Raw genomic sequence first — 19,544 nt, 5'->3', positions numbered from 1 at the left:
CTGAGATACGAATAATAAGACCATACATGTAACATTAGCTAGYGAMCCAGGAAACTAACGTTAGCTAGCTAGCTAGCCAGCTAACAGTAGACTTTACTTGAAATGAAAATTAATTTCTGCCAAAATTAAAAAGTGTAATATCTGAAAATGTAGCTAGATAGACTATCTTACCCGTGTACATCATGGATGGAMGCCTCTCCCTGTCACGGATGCCATGGTTGCCCTTAGTTTGAAGATGTAATCCAGAGACATGTGTTTTCTCCATCACCTTAGCTATCATACTCTAATTTCACTGATTTYAAAACTCGGTCCTCCAGAAAGTGGAGAGCAACACTTATGCAGTTCTACTACGGGATACATTTTTTTAAGTGCAGCGTTAGACAGAATTACCTACACATACTGACCAGCTCAAATAGACAGAAGCATGCTTTATGGCAGACCAATTCAAACTCATCTCTCGGCATACCCTGCCCACTCATTATCTCAGCCAATCATGGCTAGCGGGAAGGTTGCTAACTTTTTCTGTGGCAAAACAAACTGGGCTTGTAATTTAACAATTTTATTCATATTTACAGATGGCATAAAAGTCTGTTATTAAGGCACATGAAACTTCACATGTTCCACAAGGGATTTCTGCCAAAAAATGCATTTTGATTAAAAAAAAGTTTACGTTCAAATGGCTCTCCTGTGAAGTGGTTGTTCCACTGGATATCATAAGGTGAATGCACCAATTTGTAAGTCGCTCTGGATAAGAGCGTCTGCTAAATGACTTAAATGTAAATGTAAATGTAGTGACCCACAACATACGCCTAGTTTCCTGAGATCAGTCACAAATGAACTTTTAACAAGGCACACCTGTTAATTGAAATGCATTCCAGGTGACTACCTCATGAAGCTGGTTGAGGGAATGAGTAGGTTTCCAAATTTTTGACTGGTACTGTGTATGATGGGATGTACAGACATTATGGACAGTATGTGGATAGAGTATTTAGTATATCTGTAGAATACACAGGATAGAATAGTATATATGTACAGCAATAGTTTAATAGGATGGCATTGACTAGAATACAGTCTATACATATGAAGTGGGTAAAACAGTATGTGAACATTATTAAAGTGACCAGTGTTGCATTATTAAAGTAACCAGTGATTCCATGTCTATGTACAAAGKCTTGAGGATTGAGTAACCGAGTGGTAGCTGACTAGTGACATTGACTAAGTTCAGGGCACGGTACTGGGTGAAGGCTGGCTAGTGATGGCTATTTAACAGTCTGATGGCCTTTGTCCCAGCTTTGATGCACCTGTACTGACCTCGCCTTCTGAATGATAGCGGGGTGAACAGACCGTGGCTCGGGTGGTTTGATGTCCTTGATTATCTTTTTGACCTTCCTGTGACATCTTGCGGCTGCAGGATATCCTGGAGGGCAGGCAGTGTGCCCTCGGTGATGCGTTGGGCAGACTGCACCACCCTCTGGAGTGCCCTGCGGTTGCAGGCAGTGCAGTTTCCATACCAGGCGGTGCATTTGCCGTACCAAGCGGCGATACAGCCCGACAGGATGCTCTATAAATRTTTGTGAGGGTCTTAGGGGCTAAGGCGTGCGYGGCCACGCAKTMATGGGTGAACATCGARTACAGGAGGGGGCTGAGCACGCACCCTTGTGGGGCCCCTGTGTTGAGAATCAGCATTGGGGGTGCTCTGTCAGGAAGTCCAGGACCCAGTTGCATAGGGCAGGGTTCAGACCCAGGGCCCTGAGCTTAATGATGAGYTTGGAGGGTACTATGGTGTTAAAGGCTGAACTGTAGTCAATGAACAACATTCTTACATAGGTATTCCTCTTGTCAAGATGGGGTAGGGCAGTGTGCAGTCCGATGGCGATTGCATCATCTGTGGATCTATTGGGGTGGTATGCAAATTGAAGTGGGTCTAAGGTGTCGGGTAAGGTGGAGGTGATATGATCCCTAACTAGCCTCTCAAAGAACTACATGATGACAGAAGTGAGTGCTACGAGGCGATAGCCATTTAGTTCAGTTACCTTTGCTTTCTTGGGTACAGGAACAATGGTGGACATCTTGAAGCAAGTGGGAACAGAAGACTGGGATAAGGGAGAGATTKAATATATCCGTAAACATGGCTAGGGATGCTGTCTGGGCCAGGAGCCTTGCGATGGTTAAAACATGCTTAAATGTCTTACTCACATCGGCCACGGAGAACGAGAGCCCACAGTCCCCGGGAGCGGCCCACGTCGGTGGCACTGTGTTATCCTCAAAGTGGGCGAGGAAGGTGTTTATCTTGTCCGGGAGCAAGACATTGGTGTCCGSGACATGGCTGGTTTTCACTTTGTAATCCATCTCGAGTCCCTGCCACATATGTCTYGTGTCTGAGACATTGAATTGCGACTACACTTTGTCTCTGTGCTGACATTTTTCCTGTTTGATAACATAACTGCACTGAACGTATTCAACCATATTCCCAGTCACCATGCCATGGTTAAATGCAGGTGTTTGCACTTTCAGTTTTGTGTGAATCTACAGATTTTGGTTTGGGAAGGTTTAAATAGTCACAATGGGAACAACATCCTCTATACACTTCCTGATGAACACCATGTCAGTATATACGTCAATGTTATTCTCAGAAGCAACCCGAAATATATCCCCGTCCACGTGATCAAAACAATTTTGAAGCATGGATTCCGATTGGTCAGACCAGTGTTGAATAGACCTTAGCATGGGTACTTCCTGTTTGAGTTTCTGCCTTAGGAAGCGAGGAGCAGAATAGAGTCATGATCTGATTTGCCAAAGGGATGGTGGTGGAGGGCCTTGTAGCCATCCCGGAAGGGAGAATAATGATGGTTGAGAGTTTTCGATGCGCGAGTACTACAGGCAATGTGTTGATAGAATTTCAGTAGTGTTTTCCTCATATTTGCTTTGTTAAATTCCCCAGCTACAGTAAATGCCACCTTAGTATATTCAGTTTCCAGTTTGCACAAAGTCCAGTGTAGYTCCTTGAGGGCCGTCCTGGTATCGGCTTGAGGGGGAATATATACGGCTGTGACTATAACCGAAGACAATTCTCTTGGCATTTGATTGTGAGTTATTCTAGGTTGGGTGAACAAAAGGACTTGAGTTCCTGTACATTGTCACAATCACACCATGAGTAGTTAAAACCTCGACAGGATCGGTGTGTCCCCTGCGGGACGGTTGAGCTAACGTAGGCTAATGTGATTAGCATGAGGTTGTAAGTAACAAGAACATTTCCCAGGACATAGTGTCACGATCGTCGTAACGTGAAAGAGAGGAGGACCAAGGCGCAGCGTGATAGCAATACATCTTCTTTTATTTAGAAGACGAAACGAACACTATACAAACTAAACAAAAACAACAAACCGACGAACGTGAAGCTATACAAACAATAAGTGCAGACACTGGCAACTTACACATAGACATAGACAACCACCCACAAACTACCTAATGACTATGGCTGCCTAAATATGGCTCCCAATCAGAGACAACGATAGACAGCTGTCTCTAATTGAGAACCAATCTAGGCAACCATAGACATACATACACCTAGACTAAACACTGCCCCATAAACATACAAAAACCCCTAGACAATCAAAACACATACATCCCCATGTCACACCCTGGCCTAACTAAAATAATAAAGAAAACAAAGATAACTAAGGCCAGGGCGTGACACATAGACATATCGGATATTGGCAGAAAGCTTACATTATTGTTAATCTAACTGCACTGTCCAATTTACAGTAGATATTACAGTGAAAGAATACCATGCTATTGTTTGAGGATAGTGCACAGTTATGAAAATGTATATAATAACCAATTAGGCACATTTGGGCAGTCTTGATACAACATTTTGAACAGAAATGCAATGGTTTGTTGGATCAGTCGAAAACTTTGCACATACACTGCTGCCAACTAGTGACCAAAATCTAAATTGTGCCTTGGCTGGAATAATACATTATGGCCTTTCTCTTGCATTTCAAAGATGATGGTACAAAAAAAATTAAAATAACGCATGTTTTTTTTCTTTGTATTATCTTTTACCAGATCTAATGTGTTATATTCTCCTACATTAATTAGCAATTTCCACAAACTTCAAAGTGCTTCCTTTCAAATGGTATCAAGAATATGCATATCCTTGCTTCAGGTCCTGAGCTACAGGCAGTTAGATTTGGGTATGTAATTTTAAGTGAAAATTGAAAAAAGAGGCAGATCCTTAAGAGGTTCATGAAACATACACCACCACCTTTTTTCTTCCCGGAGAGTTCTTTATTAATCCTGTCTGCGCTCTGTACTGAGAACCCAGCTGGCTTTATGGATGGGGACAGTATATCCTGAGAGAGCCATGATTTCATGAAACAGAGTATGTTACAGTCCCTGGTGTCTCTCTGGAAGGAGATCCTCGCCCTGAGCTCGTCTACTTTATTGTCCAAGGACAAAATATTAGCGAGTAATATACTCAGGAGAGGTGGATGGTGTGCACACCTCCTGAGTCAGACTAGAAGTTCACTCCGAATACCTCCGCTCCACCAGGCGCGTCTTGGAGCAGCCTCTGGGATAAGTTCAATTGCCTTGGGCGGGTACAAACAAAGGACCCCAATTCGGGAAAGTTGTATTTCTGGTCGTAATGCTTGTGAGTTACCGCCTCTCTGATATCCTAAAGTTATTTCCAGCTGTATGTATTAACACAAAACATTTTCTGGGCCATAGAAATACTGCAAAGTTGCTTAGGAGCTAGAAGCGGAGCACCATCTTACTTATTCATCCCACACACACATTAAGAGGGTGTGAACGACGCTGACTGGGKGTAGACAAATAAGAGCTCTCCAGTAGGTACCAAAACATTCAACGGCCATTTTCTCAAAAGTGAGGTTACAACTTTCAAAGCAGAATTACTTTCCCATTGTTCCTCAAATGCAGTGTATGATATACCATTTTGTAGCTCTGTGTCTCTGCTTTTATCCAATGTAAAAAAACACAATATAAATTTCTTTCCTTAATGCGTTTGAGCCAATCAGTTGTGTTGTGACAAGGTAGGGGTGGTATACAGAAGATAGCTCTATTTGGCAAAAGACAAAGTCCATATTATGGCAAGAACAGCTCAAATAAGCAAAGAGAAACAACAGTCCATCATTACTTTAAGACATGACGGTCAGTCAATGCCTCCACAATCMMCCGACCTCAACCCAATTGAGATGGATTGGGATGAGTTGGACCGCAGAGTGAAGGAAAGCAGCCAACAAGTGCTCAGCATATGTGGGAACTCCTTCAAGACTGTTGGAAAAGCATTCCAGGTGAAGCTGGTTGAGAAAATGCCAAGTGTGCAAAGCTGTCATCAAGGCAAAGGTTGGCTACTTTGAAGAATCTCAAATCTCAAATATGTTTTGATTTGTTTAACACTTTTTTGGTTACTACATGATTCCATATGTGGTATTTCATAGTTTTGATGTCTTCACTATTATTCTACAATGTAGAAAATAGTAAAAATAAAGAAAAACCCTAGAATGAGTAGGTGTGTCCAAACTTTTGAATGGTACCGTAAATCTTTTTATACTCTGGATTCCGACATTGCTCATCCTAATATTTATGTATTTGTTAATTCCATTATTTTTCTTTTAGATCTGTGTGCATTGTTGTGAATTGTTAGATATTACTGCCTGCTGGAGCTAGGAACATAAGCATTTTGATACATCTGCAATAACTTCTGCTAAATGTATGTACGYGACCAATAACATTTGATTTGATTTGTGTACTGTTTCTGAATATGTATTGTATATTGCTGTGTGTGTGTTTCAGGTTGGAGGTGGTTTTCACTGGTAAGACATCCGGCATCAAGGTGAAGTCCAGTAAGACTCTGCTGGATGCCCTTTCTATGGTACTACAGAAACACCAACTCAGAACACACGAGGCCATGGTCACCATGGTGAGGACTGTGTGTGTGTGTGTATGTGTGTGTGTGTGTGTGTGTGCGTGTGTGTGTGTGTGTTATAGAATGTCTTGAGTGAATGTGTGTGTGTTCTAGAAATTTTGAGTGAATATCTATTGGTATTTGATTAGGATCCCCATTAGCTGTTGCAAAAGCAGCAGCTACTCTTCCTGGGGTCCACACAAAACATGAAACATAATACAGAATGACATAATACAGAACATCAATAGACAAGAACAGCTCAAGGACAGAACTACATACATTAAAAAAAAGGCACACGTAGCCTACAAAAGGCACACGTAGCATACACCCAAACTATCTAGGTCAAATAGGGGAGAGGCGTTGTGCCACGAGGTGTTGCTTTATCTGTTTTTTAAAAACCAAGTTGGCTGTTTATTTGAGCAATATGAGATGGGAGGAAGTTCCATGCAATAAGGGCTCTATATAATACTGTACGCTTTCTTGAATTTGTTCTGGATTTTGGGACTGTGAAAAGACCCCTGGTGACATGTCTGGTGGGATAAGTGTGTGTGTCAGAGCTGTGTGTAAGTTGACAATGCAAACAATTTGGGATTTTCAACACATTCATGTTTCTTATAAAAATAAGAAGTGATGCAGTCAGTCTCTCCTCAACTCTTAGCCAAGAGAGACTGGCATGCATAGTATTTATATCAGCCCTCTGATTACAATTAAGAGCAAAACATGCTGCTCTGTTCTGGGCCAGCTGCAGCTTAACTAGGTCTTTCCTTGCAGCACTGGACCACAAGACTGAACAATAATCAAGATTAGACAAAACTAGAGCCTGCAGAACTTCCTTTTTGGAGTGTGGTGTCAAAAAAGCAGAGCATCTCTTTATTACGGCTAGACCTCTCCCCATCTTTACAACCATTGAATCTATATGTTTAGACCATGACAGTTTACAATCTAAGGTAACGCCAAGTAATGTCGWTTCCTAAACTTGTTCAACAGCCACAACATTCATTACCAGATTCAGCTGAGGTCTAGCACTTAAGGAATGATTTGTACCAAATACAATGCTCCTAGTTTTAGAGATGTTCAAGACTAGTTTATTACTGAGAAAGTGTGTGTGTGAGAGAAAGTGTCTGTGTGTGATCATATGTCCTGTTTTACAGAGTGGGAGTGATGTGCCTCTGAGCATGAGCACCAATGTCTTCAAACTGGCCAATAAGACGCTGCAGCTCCACAAGGTCAAAGGTGAATACATACTGATTAGCACACACCTGTTAACTAGTTCTTTGTCCCATGATGAAAAKAATAATGGACAGGATTCAGGGCATTGTAGTGCTGGGGTTGTGTAACCTCACTGGTTTTCCAGTCCATTTAAACTCAGTTATATTATCAGCTATGTACAGTGTTTTATTTCCTTCTCTCTTTTTCTAATGGAGAAGACATTGGCATCRATTCCTTCTCTGGCTCTTTCTATTCCGCCTGCCAGTACACTATTTCTTTCTTTCTTTCTTTCTCTCTCTCTCTCCTCTCTTCTCTCTCTCTCTCTTAGATGTCTGAGTACATTTGGCTTGTTGAGTGCTGTGTCACTGTGAGTTCACCCACCTCCTCTCTCTACTGCTCTGGGACCAGAACTGCCTTCACTTTGGATATGTGGTCACTCGCTGAGGCCTACTCATTACTCATGAGAAAGAGGGACTAGGAGATACTGAGGAGAAAGGGACTGGGGAACGGGGGGTTTATTCTAGCTTCTTCTGGGAAAAGCGCCTTTTAAGTGACTGATGTCAGGGTTTTGCCTTATGTCAAACTCCATAACATGTACAGTAGCCTGCCTATAACTGACTATTGTTGTTGTGTTGTCTTTACAGTTAGCAGTTCCAGGGTCAGTGGCTCAACTCCAGTCACACAGGTGAGTCCTGCATAGTGATGGCCAGTTCGCATGGTAAGGAAAATGTCCTGGCCCTACTCATGTGTCCAGAGCTTAGCATGTGAACTATTTGTCTGTTCTTCTGAACCATTTCCAGGATCAAGCTACATCTCCAGTAGGCCCAGAGGTCCGTGTGTCCCCTCAGGCAGCCAACCCCAAGCCCAGGGTCAGGAAGAACCAAGAGATGGATGGTACGAGTCAGAACAATTGGGTCATAGCTTATTTACTGCGCCTCTCTAGGACTAAACCCTGGAGACTTCCTAATAGCTGTRACAATAACCTTTTAGTCTCACCTTAGCCCTAATTTGAGACAAACTGTTTATATTTCTCTATTCTTTTTCTCCCCTTTTCCCATTTCTGTGTCTCTCTCTCAGCGATGATAGAGCTGTTGTCCAGAGCTCAGGCCTGTCGGGTGGATGACCAGAGAGGCCTGCTGACCAAGGAACACCTAGAGCTGCCCCAGTTCCTCTTGAAACCCCCTACCCAGGACCAGGAGACACAACAGGGGGAGGATGGAGAGGCTGCAGGGGGACAGGGGGATGGAGCCCCCACAGACATTAAAGAGGGGTCAGATAACCAACCCACCACCTTCTCCACTCCCACCCCGATTGGAGCAGCAGAGTCAGKAGAGTGTGTAACAGACTCATCAGGTTCCAAACACATAGGTTCAAAATAAACAAGTGTCTGAGCGAGAATGTTTTTATAATTGTCACTTTTACTTTGTGTACCTGGTGTAAGTGTGAGTGTGTGTCTAGGACCCATTTTACTGTGTGTGTGTGTTCGTGAACATGCTGAGGTCAGGTTTGGTCAAGGGATGTTGACACATGTAGCAATTMATCCTGTTTAAAGATTGTTTATCAAAGATTATAAGTTGTGGACAGGAAGTCCACAACTATTAAGAGACCTAGTCAAGCACTTTTGCTTATGATTGTCTGAAAAAGGTCAGCGTCCAATGTGTTATGGTASGAAACTGTATGAACTCTATTGTTTGTTTTAATCCCCAATGTCAAAGGTACAATATGTCATGATATGAAGGACCTTTATAGCTTCCAATTCCTCCCCTGATGTCTGATTAAAAAAAACACAATTTTTGTTTTTCAATGAAGGAATTACTTTCAAAAGGGTCTTTCATATTTTGGGGTATTTTACTTTTCATAATATTGAAGTTGAACTAATAGTACTTTTTKTGATTTTTCTTTAGTGTGCGATTTRATATTTAATTAAGGTGTTTGGTATTTTGCCTTTTGAGTACTTTTTTCTCTTGTGAAAGTTTGATATTTAATTTAATTGATTCATTGGCATTTAATATTTATGAGCRCATTTTTGTTTCTTTGCTGTGTTTGCACTTTGAATGCCAGGTCTCCTGTGACGGCCAATCCTTTTCTCACTGTGTTATCAGAGTGCTACTCAGGGTCAAACTTCAGTATTAACCTATAATGTTCTCATGCATTGTACAGTGCGTGAATAAATTATGTGATATTGATCTAATTTACCTCTGTAGCTGACTGTTGACTCTCTCACATCCACCGCAGAGTAAGCTCTTGTGGACAGACTACGTAACATAAACGGTAATCGAGCATCTGGTGCTATTACGCAAGATTTGAGTTAATGGTCCCTGAGATKAATTGCAGTGTTGTCATCCGAAATGAACATGTCACTGGGGCTGCACTCCGATTGACTCTGACCGCCCTTCACCTCCATAAACTTGCTGCTGGAAGGGGCTCCCTCTTTGAAGATGCTTTTCTCAGATGGAGGCAGGTTTTGGGGATTGTGTGTCTGTGAATCAGAGATGAAATTATTATGTTAGAATCTTTCACTAGACCACTCCGGCAAGCTGACATTACAATGCAAGGCAGTCTATGGCTGGTGAGCTGCAAACCACCTGCATCGTAACACCTTTACACTCTACTGAAATAGTTTTGCAAGTATTTACATACAGTGAGAGGACTGTCAATGCCAAACTACCCAGACTGATTGATCAAATGATGCAGTGGGTAGTCTGGTGTGTGTGTGTGTAATATAAATAAAGGGACGGTAAACGATAAACTCTGACATTCCTAGTACGTAAAGGACTGTCATGCTTCGACTGCACACAAAATGTAGTCCTTTGTTATCAATCATGTATGTTTGCAAAAAATGCTTGAAAAACAATTTCAGTAATAAAGTGTTATTTATGGTGTGTGTGTGTGTGTGTGTGTGTGTGTGCGCGCGTCCATGAATGCCTGGCACGTCAGTGGAACAATGAATGGGCTGAGAGGGGTGTGCACTGTCAGAGGCAGCAGTACACCAGTGAAATGAGAAGCACTATCTCCCTAGCAGCACATTTCCACTGAGTGAGAGAGAGAGAGAGAATAAGGGACGGAGAAATAAGGAGAAAGGTGTGTATCCTCTTGTCCCCTCGGTTTTGCAATAATCTGTCATTTTCTTCTGATTTCTGCATGTGTTCTGAGGTCTACATGTACCCTCCTCTCKCTTTCTCCCTCTCATTTTCATTCTCACTCTGTCCGTTTCTCTCCAGCTCTCACTCTTTGGGATGAAACGCTTAGCTGTATTTAATGYTGTGAGCTATTGAAATTCTAGACCAAATTGTCTTTATCTCCTCATACATATCCAGGTAGCGCCATAGAACGAGGCAGGTGAAAAGGTAAGCTTACCGTGTGTGTGTGTGTGAGGTTGAGTAATTTGAAAACAATACCAACGGTGGTTAAAATGTGATCCAAATTCAAGCTCTTAAGGTACATTATCCCTGCCTATATGTATGGGGGTAGAATATCACTAAGTTTGCATTGTGTGACACATTTGTTCTATATCTTCCGAACTCGATCCTTTGTTAATCGGTGCTGAGATACTCATTGTGCCAGCAGGCATTAGGCTATGCATTTGAATGCATGGGTTGTGTAAAACTAGACCCATCCATTAGATAACAAGTGCTTGTAAAATGCTTGGTCAGTGAATCACTATAGGGTCAACACAGCAGCAGGGAGTGTGCTTAGCCAGTGAAGGGCAAAGAGGATATCTTCTGTATGGTAAACCTGAAATGAGCAAGATGGTGGGGAAGCATGATTTAAGGAACTGATTCAGGCTCAGCTGAGATGTGCTTGGCTGAGCTGTGACAATGCCAGGGAGAGTGAGGCAGCACTGGCACCTGTTTCAGGATTAGTAGAGGGTAGAGACAGTGGATATGGCTGAGTGTGGTAGAGCTGATGGCCAGTAATTGTGTACTGTATAGGACACGTCTTTGGAATCGGTGTGTTATTCAGTGTGACGTTGTGTGATTATTATATTCTTGTCGTCTCAGGTTCACCTGTATCTTTCTTGGCTTCATCTATTTTGTGTGTGCGTATGACAGTGGAGGATCGTCAGAGGAGGAAGGGGAGAACCATCTGCCTTAGTGAAGTTCATTAAAATAGTGAAACACTAAAAAATGTATCCTTTTTGATAAAACTATACTAGATATGTTCAGATCACCAAATAATTGATTAAAACACATTGTTTTGCAATGAAGGTCTACAGTAGCCTCAACAGCACTCTGTATGGTAGCACCATGGTGTTGGCGGAGGACAGATAGTTTCCGKCCTCCTCTGGGTACATAGGTAGTTTCCGTCCTCTGGGTACATTGACTTCAATACAAAACCTAGGAGGCTCATGTTTCTCCCCCCCCCTTTCATAGACTTACAGTAATAATGACAATTTCCGGAGGACGTCCTCCAACCTATCAGAGCACTTGCGGCATGAACTGACATGTTGTCCACCCAAACAAAGGATCAGAGAATGAATATAGTACTGAAAACATACACAACAGCTAGCTAGCACTGCAGTGCATTAAATGTGGTGAGTAGTTCACCCAGCTCAAACAGAGAGGGATGCTGTGTTAGTGTAGTACCTTTGGATGCTTCTTAGATTGATGACACCGGACATGTAAGTACGTTTTAGTATTTAATTATAACTTAGAATAACATTACCGGAATGTACCAGGCGTAAGATACCTGAGGCTTTTCCGAGCATGGTTATATGGCAGACATTTAAAAAGCATTTAAATAGCGGAAAGCAAACCCTGTTTTGAGTCAATACTGCCATCTTGGTAAACATACTTAACATAAATATACCAGGTTACTACTGTAGATTCCCCCTTTAAGGCTAATAYGTTGCTGCTACTCTCTGTTTATCATATMTGCATAGTCACTTTAACTATACATTCATGTACATACTACCTCAATTGGGCCGACCAACCAGTGCTCCCGCACATTGGCTAACCGGGCTATCTGCATTGTGTCCCGCCACCCACCAACCCCTCTTTTACGCTACTGCTACTCTCTGTTCATCATATATGCATAGTCACGTTAACCATATCTACATGTACATACTACCTCAATCAGCCTGACTAACCGGTGTCTGTATGTAGCCTCGCTACTCTATATAGCCTGTCTTTTTACTGTTGCTTAATTTCTTTACCCCACCTATTGTTCACCTAATACCTTWTTTGCACTATTGGTTAGAGCCTGTAATTGCATTGCACTGTAAGGTCTACACCTGTTGTATTTGGTGCACATGACAAATAAACTTTGATTTGATTTGATTTAATAACCCAACTTAATTCCTTTCTGAGCTAGGCTGCTAACTAAACATTTATGATTTTTTCATAATCACGCCATTTTTTTTCTCTTTTTTCGGGACATCTACGAAGATAATCTCCCTTAGGATCTGAAATAGTCTGGCGGACATCTCTCTAATAGAGCGTCTCAAAGGTGATGTAGCTGGTGCCACCAGCACTTCACCACCTGATGGTGAAACAAAGTCCTTTTGTGGAGACTTTACAGGTGGTTGTCCCGGACTGGTAGTCTCAGGAATTTGAGCTTTGTTGGTCTCAGGTTGTTTGTCCAACTGCAACTCTGGGGAACATTCCAATGTCCTGTCCTGCTTGTTTAAGCATTGATCCAAGTCCACGGATCAAACTGGAATTCGAGCTCAGATCTGATCCACGTGTCTCCTTAGTCTGTCCAATTCCAATGATCACAGTATATGACACTGGTCCTGAGCAATCCTCAATTGTAGCTAGAATCCATTTGAGACTAAATCCATAGTTTAATGTGTAGACATCATCTCCAGGTGAGAAAGTTCTGAGTTTGGCTCTGTTGKCATGATTCTGTTTTGGATTCCATTGCTTTTGTTTTATTTTCACTTTCAGGTCTGTCTTGATGAGATCCAAGACCTTAACCTCCTTGACATCAGCATTTCTGCAGGTGACAACCCAGTTGTATCTTGAGTAGTGATCCTGTAGTTAAACAAGAATATTGACACTTGTTTCAATGCCGTCCCCTTGAATCTTCCTCATCCCCTCCCCATTCTCATGGATGTAATGGCGCGGTAGGGGGTGACGTCCTGTTACTCTGACAATCTGCACACAGGCTAACCTCATTTTCCACATCCTGGTCCATCTTTGGCCACCAGACGTATGACTTCGCTAGGCCTTTCATTCTCGACGTAACTGAATGCGACTGGTGCAACAACTTCAGTAGTATACCCCGCCCTTGTGTTGGGATAACTACTCTTGAACCCMACAGAATGTACCCATTSTCACGTTCTGACCTTTATTTCCTTTGTTTTGTCTTTATTTAGTATGGTCAGGGCGTGAGTTGGGGTGGGCAGTCTATGTGTGTTTTTCTATGTTGGGGTTTTGAGTTCGGCCTGGTATGGYTCTCAATCAGAGGCAGCTGTCAATCGTTGTCCCTGATTGAGAATCATACTTAGGTAGCCTGGGTTTCACTTTTGGTTTGTGGGTGTTTGTCTTCYGTGTCAGTGTTTGTCGCCACACGGTACTGTTTCGTTTGTTCACTTCGTTTATTGTTTTGTTCYAGTGTTCAGTTTTGTTTATTAAAAAGACATGAACACTTACCACGCCGCACCTTGGTCCGATCCTTCTTCCACCACAGACGATCGTTACACCCATCTCGAACACTCAAGGCCAAGCAGCGAGCGTAGTAGGCCATCCTTCAAGGATAAATTCATGCACGTGAGATAGCGTCACATCTTTTGCCTGATTTGTGCTGTGTTCACCGGTGCTTCATCCAACAAATCGATCATCAAGACTTGGTCATTTTTTCCTTCCTGAGCGATGATTTCTGGAACGGGCAGCCTACTCAGTGCATCAGCATTCCTATGGTATCTACCTGGCTTGTAGATTCTGTACTGGTAGTGGTAGGCCCTGAGTCACACAGACCAATGCTGAACTCTTGGAGAGACCGTTTGTGGTACTGGATTTTGTTCATGGAACAGAGAGATCAGAGGCTTATGGTCGGTCACAAATGCGAAGTGTATAAACACTTGTGGAATCTCTGTATTCCGAATATGACAGCCAGTCCTTTTTGCAAAAGCTCCTTCCTGTCTTTCTGATCATTTCCAGGCCACATCCTTCCTTAACAGTTGATGTAGTGGAGCTAAGAGGGTAGAGAGGTTACGGAGGAAGCGATTATAATAGTTCAGCTCTGTAACGCTTGTCAGAGCTGGAGCTTCCACSACAGCCCTCACTTTAGCTTTRACAGTGTGTAACCACTTGGCATCCACCTTGTGACCCAGGTGAACTGTTGCCCTCCGGTCAGTGGCGGTTCTAGCTGGTATGGCTCCCTGGGCGAACCCCCCCTTCAGCTCCCCCCCAACAAAAAACCGCTCATTTATATTCAGACATTCGAAACAACACAAGTAAATAATTATAACATTTAAAACTATATAAATATACAAATATATACAAAAATAAGACTCATAAATATCAAAAAGAAGTAACAAAGACAAATAGAAACAAATTTGTGTTGATTTGGCACTCGAGCATCAATACATTACCTATCAACCAACACTGTCAAAAAGTCAAGACAACCAATTCACCTTGGTGGTGTGCAGACTGGTTTTATATTATTCTTAACGATTTCCCACAATYCAGAAARAAATGCAACAATATGTCTGTGAAACTATATGTTCACAGTATTATGAATGCATTATGGTTTATTTGGTAGTATTTCGTAGTGTGACTGATTTTACTAATTGCATTAGTACCTACCCCTGCCCCCCTCCCCATCTCATACTTCTGAGTGGGAGACCTTCCCAGGCAGTAGCCTGCCTTGCTCACAAACTAGAATCAGGGCGCCCACTCCGCCAAGGTTAATTGACCCACACGGTGACATGATATCATTGACGTGACGTGCCAATCAGCGATAGAAAACCAATCGCGCAAATTCAGATTGTTTTTGTGTGGAGGCGCCCCGTGCAGCCCCCGGGCAAGATGCCGCCCCGGGCGGCTGCCTATGTTGCCTATACCTAAATCCGCCACTGCCTCAGGTTAACGTTGAAAGAAAATCCTCCACTTTGGGCATGGAGTACTGCTCCAGTGACGAAACTCTATTTACAGTCAGTTTGTAGTCGCCGCATAATCTGATTGAACCATCTGGTTTGAGTATGGGAACAACTGGTGCTGCCCAATCAGAGTACTTGACAGGAATAATTATATCCTCTGCTAAGTCTGTCAATTTCCACATCCACTTTAGGCTTCATGTCATATGGAAATGATCTTGGCCTATAGAATTTGGGAGTAGCAACTGCTGCAGTGTCAATGTCTCTGTGGAGATGTGTGATTTCAGCCCAGTTCAATGTATTTCCTCYAACCACCCTCGCCCTAGTAAGCTGGGGCCAGTATCTTCCACTACTGAGAGAGGCAGACTTTAATTTCCCCCTTGATATTCCACTTGAACATCAGCAACTCCAATCACAGTGATCTTCTCCCCTGTGTACGTTTTGAGTTTAATGGGGGTGTCTCTCAGTTTAGGCACTTAACCTTTTTTCCACTTCTCATTTAACTGGGACCTGTTCATCAATGTGATGCTACATCATGTGTCTATTTCAAACAAACAGTACCTTAMATCCATKTATTCCCATTTCCACAATGAAAGGCGTTTACCTTTTTCATACTGTATTCGCCTCCAGCACACTGTACACTGGACGCTTGCTCTTCGTCTGAGACACCCACTTTCACTTTCTGTTCCTTGATTTGAGCCGTAGTTAGAACATCGCGGTTTTCTTCCGTCCGTTTTCTTTTCTGTAGCCCGTTGCTTTTTTTTTATTGCGGCCCTCCCTCCCAATGTGTCCTATTATCCCACATGCATAACACTTTTCATGTTTTGATTTACAGTCAAACGCTGCGTGTTTGCCTTTGCAACGATAACAATCTCTATTGGCTGCTACCCCCAGGCATTCCCTTCTTTGAAACTCAGCGCGCTCAGAGCTGCTCTCTTTTACTGTATGGCACGCAGTCGCGCCCCTTGCCTGCAAATCCAGTGCATTTATATTCGCGGACTCCATGTCCTGGGCCAGTTTGAGTGCGTTCTCAAACGTGAGATTGCTCTGATAACAAGCGTGTTTGTATCATGTCATCATTAATCCCACACACCAGCCGATCGTGTAGCATTTGCGATAATGTATTCCCATAGTTACAGTCCAGTGCTGCGATAATGTATTCCCATAGTTACAGTCCAGTGCTAGTTTACTCAACTCAGCCATATATTCCCGCACCGATTCGGTAGGTTTTCTCATGCCTTGAATCGTGGCACTATTTCACTGGGTTTGGGGTTGAAGTGATCATTTAATAGATCGGCCATATCTATAAATTAAGTGTCACCTGTTGTATCTGGGCTCAACAGGTTTCTCGTCAAACTGTATATCTGTGCACCGGCAACGTTTATGAGTATGGATTTGTGTATAGCGGCATCAGTTATTTTATTAGCGGCAAAGAAATGTTCCTTATTTTTAGGATGAAATGGTGGCAGTGAGCATATTGTTGCCAAAGCCATCTTTTACGATTCTCTCTCCYCTCACAGAGTCATTAATTTGTCCTACCCGTATCCAGAGAATCAATCATTCARTCTCTTCCACCGCTCACTCGAGTCTCACATCCAGCGTTGCACGCCAGACACTCCGTTGTATTCGTGACAAACAAATCCAACGCGGTCATCCATAGTCATCCTCGTCACCAAATATGCAGCGGTGGAAAAAGTACCCAATTGTCATACTTGAGTAAAAAGTAAAGATAACTTAATTAATAGAAAATTACTCAAGTAAAAGTCACCCAGTAAAATCCTACTTGAGTAAAGGTCTACAAATATTTGGTATTTAATATACTTAAGTATCAAAAGTAAATGTAATTGCTGAAATATACTTAAGTATCAAATGTAAAAGTATAAATCATTTCACCATATTCTTGTTTTTTAAATTTACGAATAGCCAGGGGCACGCTCCAACATTCAGACATAATTTACAAATGAAGCGTGTTTAGTGAGTCCGCCAGATCAGACGCAGTAGGGATGACCAGGGATGTTCTGTTGATAATTGTGTGAATTAGACACTTTTCCTGTCCTGGTAACCATTCAAAATTTAACGAGTACTTTTGGATGTTAGGGAAAATGTATGGAGTAAAAAGTACATAATTTTCTTTAGCAATGTAGTTAGGTAAAAGTAAAAGTAAAGTACAGATACCCCAAAAAACGACTTAATTAGTACTTTCAAGTATTTTTACCTTAGTACTTTACACCACTGCAAATATATATTAACTTAGGATGCTTCTTAGATTGATGACACCGGACACGTAAGTACATTTTAGTATTTAATTGTAATTTAGAATAACATTACTGGAATGCACCTTGCTTAAGCTACCTGAGGCATTTCCGAGCACGGTTATATGGCAGACTTTTTAACGGCTATGGATAGTGGAAAGCAAACCCTGTATTGAGTCAATACTGCTATCTATTGGTAAACATAATACTTAACATACATTTACCAGGTTACTACAGTTAGCTAGCTGGCTATGGCTATCCAACACTGGAACTCTTCCAAGTCAAGGTAAGCTTTTGGTTTAATTAATTTATTGCCACTGGGGTCCGCCGGGGGTAACTGCTAAACGACTTACTTACTGCATGATTGATGTAGGTTTACTAACGCTTTAGTTCTAGTAGTTATGTTGACTTTGACGTTARCTAATATGATGACAACGATGTCGGCTGTGTGTAGTGGTTATGATATGAAGGTTTGGCTTGGAAAGTATTTTTTGCCTTGTCACAGACAGCTGACGTGTTGTGCGCTTAAGACCACAAGCGAAGGGAAAAGGTGAGAGGAAAAGAGCTCGTAGATGCGAGAAGGAATTATACAACCAGCAAAGTGATCATGCTGTTTGTATGTGGCTGCTATTAAAGTGAACTGTGTTTGCGTGTGATATTCTTTCCGCCGATTCTGTTGACAAATGTGTTTTAAACGGAAGCAAAAGGAACGAAACGGGGATAAACATATCTGAAKGTGTCCAATATAAACTCTCGTTTGCAACTGTTGGACTAATGATTAGAACCTAGATCAGCTCGATGCAGGCAAGAGTGTATTGAATGTGTCACTGTCTGTCACATTGACTACTAAAAAAATGTCTTAGACCTGTGCACCTACATTGTAAAGCTTCATTCATAGGCTAGGTTGTAGCAACCTCATGATGGGTATTGGGAAAATTGTAGTATCATGTAGTAGCCTAAACCTATCGATGTTACGTTGAGCTGGGTGAATGGACTATAAATGACAGTCATCCAATATGCTGTAATAKAAATAAGGCCATGCTCATAAACAATATATACTAAACGGCATTGACCGCCACTGGTGTATGTGTTTCCTACCTCTCCTCTCTGATATAATTGTCACTAGCACATATGCTAGTTAGGTGGCTAGGCTTTACTTCGCCCTCCAAATTTCTGCCTGTTTATAGGGTAGGAGTTGTCCATGTAATGGGGGGAAAACTGAATAGGGGTTTGGAACCACATGAGTGACAGTCGGAGACAGAACTGTGGGGCTTTCTGYCCACTCTAACACTGTAAGCAAATGGCACCCCATAGGAGGTTGGCTGGGGGGRAAATGATCTCAAGTGATGATGTGCCTCTGACAGGTGCTTATTTATGGAGGATGGGTGTCCAGTGTTGCTATTGGAAGGTTGTGTGGTCGACTAATGAGTTTGAAAAGACCATATGATTATTTCAATCGTTTTGGGATTAGGTCAGCTCACTGCACTAAAGGTATCTGCTCAGTGTCTGTGACATCATCTCTGTGTTAAATAGTTAGCAGCATGTTAATGATGTCATCAGTTAGAACAGCAGGTGGTGACATACTGTACAGCCGTTCCAGATTGAGGGAACAGTCTTCGGATCTATGAATGTATTCTCTCTTTCTCAGTCTCTCTCTCTCTCTCGCTCTCTGGATTTCTCTCTCTGTCTTGCTCATCACACAGAGCCTCTCATCACATTCTACTCTCAGTGAGAAAGTTAATTACATATGAAGACCCTACATTTTAAGCTTGCAAAACTCGGTCACCAAGCCAAATTAGGGGTTGGCCTGTTACTGGGAGACTAATACATTACATAACACACCAGTTCACATCATAACTCACCCAGGGATTATTAATCCTCATTTCTACCGCTTTTTAACCCTATTCTGTGAGAGCTACCCTTTCTTCCCGTCTCTAAATCATTATGATGGAGGGATGAAACAAGGATAGTTAAAGGAGAGAAAAAGAGAGAGTTGCAGCCAGCGTGATTTTTCCTACCATTGCAAAAGTCTGTGTAAGGGGACATTCCTCTTGCTGTGTGTGTGTGTGTGTTCGTGCTTATGTGAGTTATGATATGTGTGTATGTGGCCTGC

At 42.3% G+C, this 19,544-nt stretch overlaps 1 protein-coding gene and 1 long non-coding RNA gene across 3 annotated transcripts in view; both read left to right on the top strand.

Annotated features, from left to right (window-relative positions):
* The window catches only part of LOC111965392 (regulator of G-protein signaling 14-like), a 36,017-nt gene extending 27,152 nt beyond the window's left edge, over positions 1-8,865 (top strand). For both annotated transcript variants that reach the window (XM_070444108.1, XM_070444107.1), the window contains exons 11-15: positions 5,818-5,944; positions 7,081-7,162; positions 7,783-7,823; positions 7,939-8,032; positions 8,216-8,865. In XM_070444108.1, coding sequence (XP_070300209.1) covers positions 5,818-5,944; positions 7,081-7,162; positions 7,783-7,823; positions 7,939-8,032; positions 8,216-8,517 — 646 coding nt within the window. In that variant the 3' untranslated portion in view covers positions 8,518-8,865. The remainder of the gene's footprint in view (positions 1-5,817; positions 5,945-7,080; positions 7,163-7,782; positions 7,824-7,938; positions 8,033-8,215) is intronic.
* A 1,231-nt stretch (positions 8,866-10,096) lies between these two features.
* Positions 10,097-17,717, top strand: LOC111964755 (uncharacterized). Its single transcript, XR_002877435.2, has 4 exons — positions 10,097-10,219; positions 10,456-10,485; positions 11,140-11,267; positions 17,659-17,717. It is a non-coding gene; the product is annotated as an uncharacterized lncRNA (long non-coding RNA).
* Positions 17,718-19,544: the final 1,827 nt, after the last annotated feature.

The sequence above is a fragment of the Salvelinus sp. IW2-2015 genome, linkage group LG6.1 (genome assembly GCF_002910315.2).
Source record: "Salvelinus sp. IW2-2015 linkage group LG6.1, ASM291031v2, whole genome shotgun sequence".
Taxonomy (NCBI): Eukaryota; Metazoa; Chordata; class Actinopteri; order Salmoniformes; family Salmonidae; genus Salvelinus; species Salvelinus sp. IW2-2015.
This window is presented reverse-complemented; position numbering and strand designations above follow the sequence as displayed.